The sequence below is a fragment of the Silurus aristotelis genome (genome assembly GCF_946808225.1).
Source record: "Silurus aristotelis genome assembly, chromosome: 23".
Classification (NCBI taxonomy): domain Eukaryota; kingdom Metazoa; phylum Chordata; class Actinopteri; order Siluriformes; family Siluridae; genus Silurus; species Silurus aristotelis.
The window spans coordinates 337703-350202 of NC_139596.1; the positions used below are offsets into that span (position 1 = coordinate 337703).

Consider the following 12500-nt stretch of genomic DNA (forward strand, 5'->3'; position numbering starts at 1 on the left):
GTCTGGACAGAGGGTCCTGAAGGTGTTCTTGTGGTCTGGACAGAGGGTCCTGAAGGTGTTCTTGTGGTCTGGACAGAGGGTCCTGAAGGTGTTCTTGTGGTCTGGACAGAGGGTCCTGAAGGTGTCCTGGTGGTCTGGACAGAGAGTCCTGAAGGTGTCCTGGTGGTCTGGACAGAGAGTCCTGAAGGTGTTCTGGTGGTCTGGACAGAGGGTCCTGAAGGTGTTCTTATGGTCTGGACAGAGGGTCCTGAAGCGGACAGACATGAATGACAGGCTACTTTTTAGACACTAATGAGGAATGCTGGTGTTACACATACACAATATCACGACTTTGTGTGGACTGTGATTTTGGGGACTTCAGTAAAACTGCCTGCTACATTTCTGCTCCATAAACTCTTCTTCTTTGACACCACAACTCTGAAACCTAAACTTAGATTCTTTCTGTACTTGGAATTAAAACTTTATCGGATTTGTTGCTATATTGTTAGTAATTGGCCGCGATAGATTTGATTGGTGTAGTCGTCAGGACTGGGCGGAGCCACAACAGGTCTGAGTGGATTCGCTGTAGCAGGCAGTTTCCTCAGGTTCCCCAAACCACAAGATCAGATGAGAATATTTACTTTAGTGTAAGAAGTGTTTGAGGGATTAACGTGAGTGTAGAGGTGAGGACTCTTGTGGAGCTTCTTCAAATAAAAGAATCTGAACAAAATACAGGGTTGAGATCTCTAAAGACGAGTACGTCCTCATTTATATACTGTTAAGAGGGTGGTGAAGGATAACAGTGTAATTGAAATAGTAAAAAGGATTCACGTTTATTATTATATTTAGAAAATACCAGTTTTTATGGTCGTATCATTTTATTTTGTGGTATTTATCCACCACACCTTAAAGACCAGCCCGGGAAAATTTTGTCCGACATTAAACCGTCATGTGTATGTTTCTTTTGTTTCTATGCAACAAATCCATTAATTTATTAAAATTTGTCATTTTCATTAAAATGCCACCTCGGCCAATAACAGCACACTGTTAAACATTTCCTGTAAAATCAGAAGTAACTTAATGGCAGCTGTTTGCAGTTGAAGCTCCTCCACAGTGGTGTGTACAGTGTGTTGAAGCCCCTCCACAGTGGTTTGTGCAGTGTGTTAAAGCCCCTCCATAGTGGTGTGTACAGTGTGTTAAAGCCCCTCCATAGTGGTGTGTGCAGTGTGTTGAAGCCCCTCCACAGTGGTGTGTACAGTGTGTTAAAGCCCCTCCATAGTGGTGTGTGCAGTGTGTTGAAGCCCCTCCACAGTGGTGTGTGCAGTGTGTTGAAGCCCCTCCATAGTGGTGTGTGCAGTAAGTTGAAGCTCCTCCACAGTGGTGTGTACAGTGTGTTGAAGCTTCTCCACCGTGGTGTGTACAGTGTGTTGAAGCCCCTAGATAGTGGTGTGTACAGTGTGTTGAAGCCCCTCCACAGTGGTGTGTACAGTGTGTTGAAGCCCCTCCACAGTGGTGTGTACAGTGTGTTGAAGCCCCTCCACAGAGGTGTGTGCAGTGTGTTGAAGCCCCTCCACAGTGGTGTGTGCAGTGTGTTGAAGCCCCTCCACAGTGGTGTGTGCAGTGTGTTGAAGCTCCTCCACAGTGGTGTGTACAGTGTGTTGAAGCTCCATCACAGTGGTGTGTACAGTGTGTTGAAGCTCCTCCACAGTGGTGTGTACAGTGTGTTGAAGCCCCTCCACAGTGGTGTGTACAGTGTGTTGAAGCCCCTCCACAGTGGTGTGTACAGTGTGTTGAAGTCCCTAGACAGTGGTGTGTGCAGTGTGTTGAAGCCCCTCCACAGTGGTGTGTGCAGTGTGTTGAAACTCCTCCACAGTGGTGTGTACAGTGTGTTGAAGCTTCATCACAGTGGTGTGTACAGTGTGTTGAAGCTCCTCCACAGTGGTGTGTACAGTGTGTTGAAGCCCCTCCACAGTGGTGTGTACAGTGTGTTGAAGCCCCTCCACAGTGGTGTGTACAGTGTGTTAAAGTCCCTCCACAGTGGTGTGTACAGTGTGTTGAAGCCCCTCCACAGTGGTGTGTGCAGTGTGTTAAAGCCCCTCCACAGTGGTGTGTACAGTGTGTTGAAACCCCTAAACAGTGGTGTGTACAGTGTGTTGAAGCCCCTCCACAGTGGTGTGTGCAGTGTGTTGAAGCTCCTCCACAGTGGTGTGTGCAGTGTGTTAAAGCCCCTCCACAGTGGTGTGTACAGTGTGTTGAAACCCCTAGACAGTGGTGTGTACAGTGTGTTGAAGCCCCCCCATAGTGGTGTGTATAGTGTGTTAAAGCCCCTTTCACAGTGGTGTGTACAGTGTGTTAAAGCCCCTCCACAGTGGTGTGTACAGTGTGTTGAAGCTCCTCCACAGTGGTGTGTACAGTGTGTTGAAGCCCCTCCACAGTGGTGTGTACAGTGTGTTGAAGCCCCTCCACAGTGGTGTGTGCAGTGTGTTGAAGCCCCTAGACAGTGGTGTGTGCAGTGTGTTAAAGCCCCTCCACAGTGGTGTGTACAGTGTGTTGAAGCTCCTCCACAGTGGTGTGTGCAGTGTGTTAAAGCCCCTCCACAGTGGTGTGTACAGTGTGTTGAAACCCCTAGACAGTGGTGTGTACAGTGTGTTGAAGCCCCCCCATAGTGGTGTGTATAGTGTGTTAAAGCCCCTTTCACAGTGGTGTGTACAGTGTGTTAAAGCCCCTCCACAGTGGTGTGTACAGTGTGTTGAAGCTCCTCCACAGTGGTGTGTACAGTGTGTTGAAGCCCCTCCACAGTGGTGTGTACAGTGTGTTGAAGCCCCTCCACAGTGGTGTGTGCAGTGTGTTGAAGCCCCTAGACAGTGGTGTGTGCAGTGTGTTAAAGCCCCTCCACAGTGGTGTGTACAGTGTGTTGAAGCTCCTCCACAGTGGTGTGTGTGCAGTGTGTTGAAGCTCCTCCACAGTGGTGTGTACAGTGTGTTGAAGCTACATCACAGTGGTGTGTACAGTGTGTTAAAGCCCCTCCATAGTGGTGTGTGCAGTGTGTTGAAGCCCCTCCACAGTGGTGTGTGCAGTGTGTTGAAGCCCCTCCATAGTGGTGTGTGCAGTAAGTTGAAGCTCCTCCACAGTGGTGTGTACAGTGTGTTGAAGCTCCTCCACAGTGGTGTGTACAGTGTGTTGAAGCCCCTAGATAGTGGTGTGTACAGTGTGTTGAAGCCCCTCCACAGTGGTGTGTACAGTGTGTTGAAGCCCCTCCACAGTGGTGTGTACAGTGTGTTGAAGCCCCTCCACAGTGGTGTGTACAGTGTGTTGAAGCCCCTCCACAGAGGTGTGTGCAGTGTGTTGAAGCCCCTCCACAGTGGTGTGTGCAGTGTCAAGTCAAGTCAAGTTTATTTGTATAGCGCTTTTCACAACAGACAATGTCTCAAAGCAGCTTTACAGAAAACAACAGTGAAGGTGAATGGTGTGCGTTTGTCCCTGATGAGCAAGCCGTGGCGACAGTGGCAAGGAAAAACTCCCTTAGATGATATGAGGAAGAAACCTTGAGAGGAACCAGACTCAAAGGGGAACCCATCCTCATATGGGTGACATCAAGAGTTTGGTCATAAATCTTTCAACAATACAGAACAATTTGTGATCATCATAGATCCAGCATCAGCTTCTCCATGCCAGGGCCTTTAAACACTCGGCATCTACTTCTCCATGATCATCCATAGGTCCATAATCTTCACGAGGTGGGACGTGACTGGAGCTGGCCAAACCTCAGGATGCCTCGGGATGGGGAGAGAAAGAGAAGCAGTGGAGAGGAATTAGCGTAGCTGCTGTTCATGATATTAACAGCACAAGTTGATAATGTGCATGTAATCATATATTCTGGAGCACAAGGTTGTGATGTGATGTGTGTGATGTGTGTTATGTGTAGGCTTTGCTAAAAAGATATGTTTTTAATCTGCACTTAAACTGGGAGAGTGTATCTGAACCCCGAACACTGTCAGGAAGACTATTCCAGAGTTTAGGAGCTAAATGTGAAAATGCTCTACCGCCTTTAGTGGACTTTGCTATTCTAGGAACTACTAGAAGCCCAGAGTTTTGAGATCTCAGGGAGCGTGACGGATTGTAGCGTGTTAAAAAACTGGATAGATACATGGGAGCCAAACCATTTAGTGCTTTATAAGTGAGTAGCAGTAGTTTGTAGTCTATTCGAAACTTAATAGGAAGCCAATGTAGGGACGATAAGATTGGGGTTATATGATCGTATTTTCTTGACCTAGTAAGAACTCTTGCTGCGGCATTCTGAACTAACTGAAGCTTGTTTATTAATGATGCAGGACATCCACCTAGTAATGCATTACAGTAGTCTATTCTAGAGGTCATAAACGCATGGACGAGCTTCTCTGCATCAGATATAGATAACATATTTCTTAGCTTAGAAATATTTCTAAGGTGAAAGAAGGCTGTTTTTGTAACTTAGTTGATGTGATTTTTAAAAGATAAGTTGCTGTCTAAAATAACTCCCAGGTCTTTTACCGTTGAACTAGTAGTTACAGAACAACCGTCTAAATGCAGGCTGAGATGCTGGAGCTTCTGTGTACTATTTTTTGGGCCGATGAGCAAAATCTCTGTTTTATCAGAATTTAATAGCAGAAAGTTATGGGTCATCCAATCTCTTATTTCTTCAACACACTCAGTTATGCGAGCTAATTGAGCTGTATCGCCTGGTTTGGATGAAATATATAGCTGGGTATCATCAGCATAACAATGGAAGCTAATTCCATGCCTTCTAATAATATTTCCTAATGGAAGCATGTATATTGTAAAAAGCAGGGGTCCTAGAACTGACCCTTGCGGCACGCCATAATTTACTAGCATTATCCTGGATAGCTCTCCATTTAAATCTACGAAATGGTAACGATTGGACAGGTAGGATTTAAACCAGCTTAATGCCTGTCCCTGAATACCGATGTAATTCTGTAAGCGATCGAGGAGAAGATCATGATCTATAGTGTCGAACGCAGCACTAAGATCTAGTAAAACTAATAGGGAGATGTAGCCTTGGTCTGAAGCTAAAAACAGGTCATTAGTGATTTTAACTAGAGCAGTTTCTGTGCTATGATGGGGCCTAAAACCTGACTGAAACTCTTCAAAGATATTGTTCTCTTGCAAGTGGTTACATAACTGGGCAGCGACAATCTTTTCTAAAATCTTAGACATAAATGGGAGATTTGAAATTGGTCTGTAATTCGATAGCGTGTTTGGATCCAGATTAGGTTTTTTAATGAGGGGCTTAATAACTGCTAACTTGAGGGATTTAGGGACATGACCTAACGATAGTGAGGAGTTAATAATATTTAAAAGAGGCTCACCAGCTGTATATAACACTTCCTTCAGTAGTTTAGTGGGAATTGGATCTAACTGACATGTTGTTGATTTAGCTTTCATAATAGCATCATACAGCTCTTCCTGTCCTATACATGTAAAACAGTGTAGTTGTGGGGTTGTAAGTACGATTGTGTCGGGAGATGCTGTCAGAGGTTGAACTGCCACAATTGTTTTTCTAATGTTATCTATTTTTTCAGTGAAGAAATTCATAAAGTCGTCACTACTAAACTGTGATGGAACACATTTTTCAGATCCCTGATTTGTTGTTAATTTAGCGACTGTACTGAAAAGGAACCTGGGGTTGTTTTTGTTATTTTCTATGAGTTTGCTCAGGTGTTTAGCTCTAGCAGCTTTTAGCGCCTGTCTGTAGCTAAGCATACTGTCTTTATACGCAATTCTAAATACCTCCAATTTAGTTTTCCTCCATTTTCTCTCCAGATTACGTGTTGTTCTCTTTAGGGCATGCGTATGACTATTATACCAAGGTGCAGGTGCTTGTTCTCGAACCTTTTTTAACCGGATGGGGGCCACGGTTTCTAATGTGCTAGTGAGGAAGAGGTCTATGTTGTTAATTATTTCATCAAGATTATTATCAGTTATGGGTTTAATGTGAAACTGAGATAAATCAGGCAGGTTATTTATGAATCTGTCCTTAGTGGTTGGAATAATAGTCCTACCAAGTCGATAACGTGGTGAAACACGGGTAATCTGCTCTACCGGTAGTGTGTACAGTAGGAGATAATGGTCTGTGATGTCATCACTCTGGGGTAAAATATCTATATCAGTGACGTCTGCTCCGTAGGATATTATTAAGTCTAGTGTGTGGTTAAAACGGTGGGTTGGTCTGGTGACGTTTTGTTTAACTCCAAAAGAGTTTAGTAAATCGACAAATGATAATCCTAGGGCATCGTTTACATCATCTACATGAATATTAAAATCTCCTACAAGCAGCACTTTATCAAAACTGATCAAGAGATCTGAGAGAAAACAAGCAAACTCATGAAGAAAATCAGCATAGGGTGTGTTGAAGCCCCTCCACAGTGGTGTGTGCAGTGTGTTGAAGCTCCTCCACAGTGGTGTGTACAGTGTGTTGAAGCTCCATCACAGTGGTGTGTACAGTGTGTTAAAGCCCCTCCACAGTGGTGTGTACAGTGTGTTGAAGCTCCTCCACAGTGGTGTGTACAGTGTGTTGAAGCCCCTCCACAGTGGTGTGTACAATGTGTTGAAGCCCCTCCACAGTGGTGTGTACAGTGTGTTGAAGTCCGTAGACAGTGGTGTGTGCAGTGTGTTGAAGCCCCTCCACAGTGGTGTGTACAGTGTGTTAAAGCTCCTCCACAGTGGTGTGTACAGTGTGTTGAAGCTTCATCACAGTGGTGTGTACAGTGTGTTGAAGCCCCTCCACAGTGGTGTGTACAGTGTGTTGAAGCCCCTCCACAGTGGTGTGTACAGTGTGTTGAAGCCCCTCCACAGTGGTGTGTACAGTGTGTTAAAGTCCCTCCACAGTGGTGTGTACAGTGTGTTGAAGCTCCTCCACAGTGGTGTGTGCAGTGTGTTAAAGCCCCTCCACAGTGGTGTGTACAGTGTGTTAAAGCCCCTCCACAGTCGTGTGTACAGTGTGTTAAAGCCCCTCCACAGTGGTGTGTGCAGTGTGTTAAAGCCCCTCCACAGTGGTGTGTACAGTGTGTTGAAACCCCTAAACAGTGGTGTGTACAGTGTGTTGAAGCCCCTCCACAGTGGTGTGTGCAGTGTGTTGAAGCTCCTCCACAGTGGTGTGTACAGTGTGTTGAAGCTCCATCACAGTGGTGTGTACAGTGTGTTAAAGCCCCTCCACAGTGGTGTGTACAGTGTGTTAAAGCCCCTCCACAGTGGTGTGTACAGTGTGTTGAAGCTCCTCCACAGTGGTGTGAACAGTGTGTTGAAGCCCCTCCACAGTGGTGTGTACAGTGTGTTGAAGCCCCTAGACAGTGGTGTGTACAGTGTTTTGAAGCCCCTAGACAGTGGTGTGTACAGTGTTTTGAAGCCCCTAGACAGTGGTGTGTACAGTGTGTTGAAGCCCCTAGACAGTGGTGTGTACAGTGTGTTGAAGTTCCTCCACAGTGGTGTGTACAGTGTGTTAAAGCCCCTCCACAGTGGTGTGTACAGTGTGTTGAAGCCCCTCCACAGTGGTGTGTGCAGTGTGTTGAAGCCCCTCCACAGTGGTGTGTGCAGTGTGTTGAAGCCCCTCCACAGTGGTGTGTACAGTGTGTTAAAGTCCCTCTATAGTGGTGTGTACAGTGTGTAAAAGCCCCTCCACAGTCGTGTGTACAGTGTGTTAAAGCCCCTCCACAGTGGTGTGTAGTGTGTTAAAGCCCCTCCATAGTGGTGTGTACAGTGTGTTAAAACCCCTAAACAGTGGTGTGTACAGTGTGTTGAAGTCCCTCCACAGTGGTGTGTGCAGTGTGTTGAAGCCCCTCCACAGTGGTGTGTGCAGTGTGTTGAAGCTCCTCCACAGTGGTGTGTGCAGTGTGTTGAAACCCCTAGACAGTGGTGTGTACAGTGTGTTGAAGCCCCTCCATAGTGGTGTGTATAGTGTGTTAAAGCCCCTTTCACAGTGGTGTGTACAGTGTGTTAAAGCCCCTCCACAGTGGTGTGTACAGTGTGTTAAAGCCCCTTTCACAGTGGTGTGTACAGTGTGTTAAAGCCCCTCCACAGTGGTGTGTACAGTGTGTTAAAGCCCCTCCACAGTGGTGTGTACAGTGTGTTAAAGCCCCTCCACAGTGGTGTGTACAGTGTGTTAAAGCCCCTCCACAGTGGTGTGTGCAGTGTGTTGAAGCCCCTCCACAGTGGTGTGTACAGTGTGTTGAAGCCCCTCCACAGTGGTGTGTGCAGTGTGTTAAAGCCCTCCACAGTGGTGTGTACAGTGTGTTGAAGCTCCTCCACAGTGGTGTGTGCAGTGTGTTAAAGCCCCTCCACAGTGGTGTGTACAGTGTGTTGAAGCTCCTCCACAGTGGTGTGTGCAGTGTGTTAAAGCCCCTCCACAGTGGTGTGTACAGTGTGTTGAAGCTCCTCCACAGTGGTGTGTGCAGTGTGTTAAAGCCCCTCCACAGTGGTGTGTACAGTGTGTTAAAGCCCCTCCACAGTGGTGTGTGCAGTGTGTTGAAGCCCCTCCACAGTGGTGTGTACAGTGTGTTGAAGCCCCTCCACAGTGGTGTGTGCAGTGTGTTAAAGCCCTCCACAGTGGTGTGTACAGTGTGTTGAAGCTCCTCCACAGTGGTGTGTGCAGTGTGTTAAAGCCCCTCCACAGTGGTGTGTACAGTGTGTTGAAGCTCCTCCACAGTGGTGTGTGCAGTGTGTTAAAGCCCCTCCACAGTGGTGTGTACAGTGTGTTGAAGCTCCTCCACAGTGGTGTGTGCAGTGTGTTAAAGCCCCTCCACAGGATAAATATACAAAATATATTCAGTTACAAATAAAGACAAAATAAATTTGGACATAAAACAGAAAATAAACTTACACACCACTTTGGCTGCTTGTAGACTAAGAGTTGTAACTTCTTGCACAAACTTATTTTAATGAAACATATCTTACTTTACAATAAACATAGCAGCTTTCAATGTTCATCGTTTCTCTAGCATGCGGTGAACAGGAAGTGGCCTGTACCACTAAGTATGATGGGATACGTATTAATATAACTCAAAACAAAAAAATATCACATAAATCTTAAAAAAATCAAAAACTTTAGTCTACCAGTCAAATAAACATATTATAAAAAAAGTTGAATTATAAAAATAAACAAGTTAAACTAATAAAAAAAATAAACGAAATAAATTAACACTTAATTGTGAAAGTGCCACCTTGTGAACATGTCATAGTACAAAAGGAATGTTTATGACTGCAGATACATACCTGGTACCTCCTTCTTCAACATTCAACCACACACACACACACACACACACACACACACACACACACACACACACACACACACACAGATCAAATCAGCCTGGGTTTCAGCAGTTTAACACAAACAGAGAAATACTTGTGTTTGTGTTGTGAATAAAGTTTCTTCACACCAGATCATATTTTACTTTCACCCTCAATTATAACATCAAGTGACTGAGTTGCTTCTGCTTTCTTCTGAAGTTGAGATCTTCAGGTTCTTTATCTTTGTGCTGCTGAAAGACATCAAGTAGCTCCATCCACTTCTCTCTACATTGCTGAATACATTTCTCCTTCAGATGCTTCTTCAGGTTCTCCACCTCTGTGCTGCTCTGTGGGTTTGTTGAACTCCATCATCTTCTCTCTACACCACTCTAAAATCTGAATCAGATCCTGCTCCATCTGTTCCAGCTCTGTAACACTGTTACCCTGCAGGTGTCCTTCCTCATCTTCACTCAACATCTCCAAACTCTTCATCACCTTCTCCATCATACTCCTCACCTGCTCAACACAAAACACACGTCATTATATACCAACCACAAACACACACACCCACACAAAGTAGGTGTGTGTTGGTTTAGTTAGGTGTGTGATAGGGCACTTGTGTGTGTGTTGGGGTAGTTAGGTGTGTGAGGTATTAGGGAATGTGTATGTACATGTGGTGGAGGAGACTGGAAGTGTGTCTGAGTTTAAAAAGATTGTTTCATGTCTATAGAACTGTGTGTGTGTGTGTGTGTGTGTGTGTGTGTGTGTGTGTGTGTGTGTGTGTGTGTGTGTAAGATAACTAGATATCTACCCCTCTCTTGGTCAGAATTAGAGCTTCTCCTTGTTCTCCAGTGCACCGCTGCAGCTGCAGTTCCTTCCCCTGGCAGAACATTTGGATCTGTTCAGAATATGTAGGATTTTCTCTGTATTGCTCTTTCAGCTTCTTTATCACCTCCTCCGCCTTCACAACCGCTTCATTACCTCCAGACTGAGCCTTGTTCACAAGCGTGTTCACGTCCACCAGCTGCTTACTAACCTGTTTAACACACACACACACACACACACACACACACACACACACACACACATCGTACTGTTAGTGTAGAGCAGCATCACAGATGTTTGGTTTTTTATGAAGTCAGAGATTGTTGGTGGATGAGTCAGATGACCTGATCTAATGATGTAGTGCAAAAACTAAAACAGACACACAAATCAGCATAATAATCACACACACACACACACACACACACACACACACACACACACACACACACACACACACACACACACACACACACACACACACACACACACACACACACACACACACACACTGGGCTGCTGGTTACAGTTACACTTACCTCTATGAACAACCTATAGTTTGCATCCTTTCGGTATTTTATCCATCCAATGACAGCCAGAACCAGAACCAGCACCAGCAACACCATCAGTACAATTCCCCACCAAGGAATCTGCTTATCTACACACACACACACACACACACACACACACACACACACACACACACACACACACACACACACACACACACATATTAGAGCACTACTCTTAAACAGAATGATGATGTTCCTGAACATGGCCTGAGCGAGCTTATTGAACCCCTGGTTTGGTGAGTCTGATGTAGAGGAACCGAATGGAGTTGTACAAAGTTCTGCATTGAGCAGCCTACCAGTGTGGAGCTCCATCAGTGGAACAGGTCTACATGGCTAACACACACTGTGCAGTTCAGATTGTGGGAGAAGGCAGTGTAACGTCAGTATGTGACAGCAGGAGAACAGGAGGTGTGTGAGGTGGGCAGACCACAAGATTAAAGCACCGCTGCATCACTGCTCTCCTCACATAGAGCTGAAGTGAAGACTCGTGTTAAATTTGTGTTAAACACCTGAAAATCTACCTGTAATACTGAGACCTACATTTATATCATATCACGTTCACACCAGAGACACCAGACTGACTTACACTTCTCTCATACATACACTGAGCAGGTGTGTTAAAGTCTCCCTTAGGGTGGTGCTGGGATATGAACTGACAACCTTCTGAGATGCACCTGTTACACCGAGACACATCCATTAAACTGAGACGCTCCTGTCACTGAGACGTACCTGTCACACTGAGACACACCTGTCACACTGAGACACTTCCTTTACGCTGAGACGCACCTGTCACATTGAGACGCACCTTTCACGCTGAGACGCGCCAGTCACGCTGAGACGTGGCAGTCACGCTGAGACGTGGCAGTCACGCTGAGACGCTCCAGTCACGCTGCGACGCTCCAGTCACGCTGCTAAGAACCAGTCACGCTGAGACGTACCAGTCACGCTGAGACGTACCAGTCACGCTGAGACGTACCAATCACTCTGAGACGGACCAGTCACGCTGAGAAGCTCCTGTCACGCTGAGACGCACCTGTCACGCTGAGACGTACCTGTCACGCTGAGACGTACCTGTCACACTGAGACGTACCTGTCACACTGAGACGTACCCGCCACTGTCACTGAGATGTACCTGTCACACTGAGATGTACCTGTCACACTGAGACGTACCTGTCACACTGAGACGTACCTGTCACACTGAGACATACCGGTCACACTGAGACGTACCCGCCACTGTCACTGAGACGTACCTGTCATGCTGAGACGTACCCGCCACTGTCACTGAGACGTACCTGTCACACTGAGACGTACCTGTCACGCTGAGACGTACCTGTCACGCTGAGACGTACCTGTCACGCTGAGACGTACCTGTCACGCTGAGACGTACCTGTCACGCTGAGACGTACCCACCACTGTCACTGAGACGTACCTGTCACACTGAGACGTACCCGCCACTGTCACTGAGACGTACCTGTCACACTGAGACGTACCTGTCACACTGAGACGTACCTGTCACTGAGACGTACCTGTCACTGAGACGTTGTACACATGGATGTCCTCGTTATACTCCGTGCTCTGGATGGTGTAGGTTCCACTATCACTGGACGTCACTCCTCTCAGTGTGAGCTGTAGATGATGGAGTGATGTTCTGGATGTGTATTTAGATGAACACTGTGCTGAGCTCTGAGTCACGTTGCAGATCAGTTCATCATCAGCTGAATCACTGCTTCTATAAAACACCTTCACTGGCTCTGGTACAGACAAATCCAGGAGCAGATCTTCAGCAGAGTTCCTCTGAACTGCCGTGAACATGGCTGAGGAGAAAAAACATTCAACATTTCAAAA

General features: G+C 46.2%; 1 protein-coding gene across 2 annotated transcripts in view; it reads right to left on the bottom strand.

Moving 5' to 3' along the window:
- Nucleotides 1-62: 62 nt before the first annotated feature.
- The window catches only part of LOC310718356 (uncharacterized protein), a 14899-nt gene continuing 2461 nt past the window's right edge, over nucleotides 63-12500 (bottom strand). Inside the window, exons 4-8 of one of the 2 annotated variants that reach the window (XR_014531125.1) lie at nucleotides 12182-12469; nucleotides 10623-10741; nucleotides 10073-10297; nucleotides 8856-9777; nucleotides 63-214 (exon numbers count right to left, since the gene is read on the bottom strand). Coding sequence is in view for 1 of the 2 variants with exons in the window: in XM_083527122.1 (XP_083383248.1) it covers nucleotides 9547-9777; nucleotides 10073-10297; nucleotides 10623-10741; nucleotides 12182-12469 (863 nt within the window). In the remaining variant the exon portion in view is untranslated. Of the gene's footprint in view, nucleotides 215-8723; nucleotides 9778-10072; nucleotides 10298-10622; nucleotides 10742-12181; nucleotides 12470-12500 lie in introns of those variants that run through there. The other variant, XM_083527122.1, reaches the window with a different exon arrangement.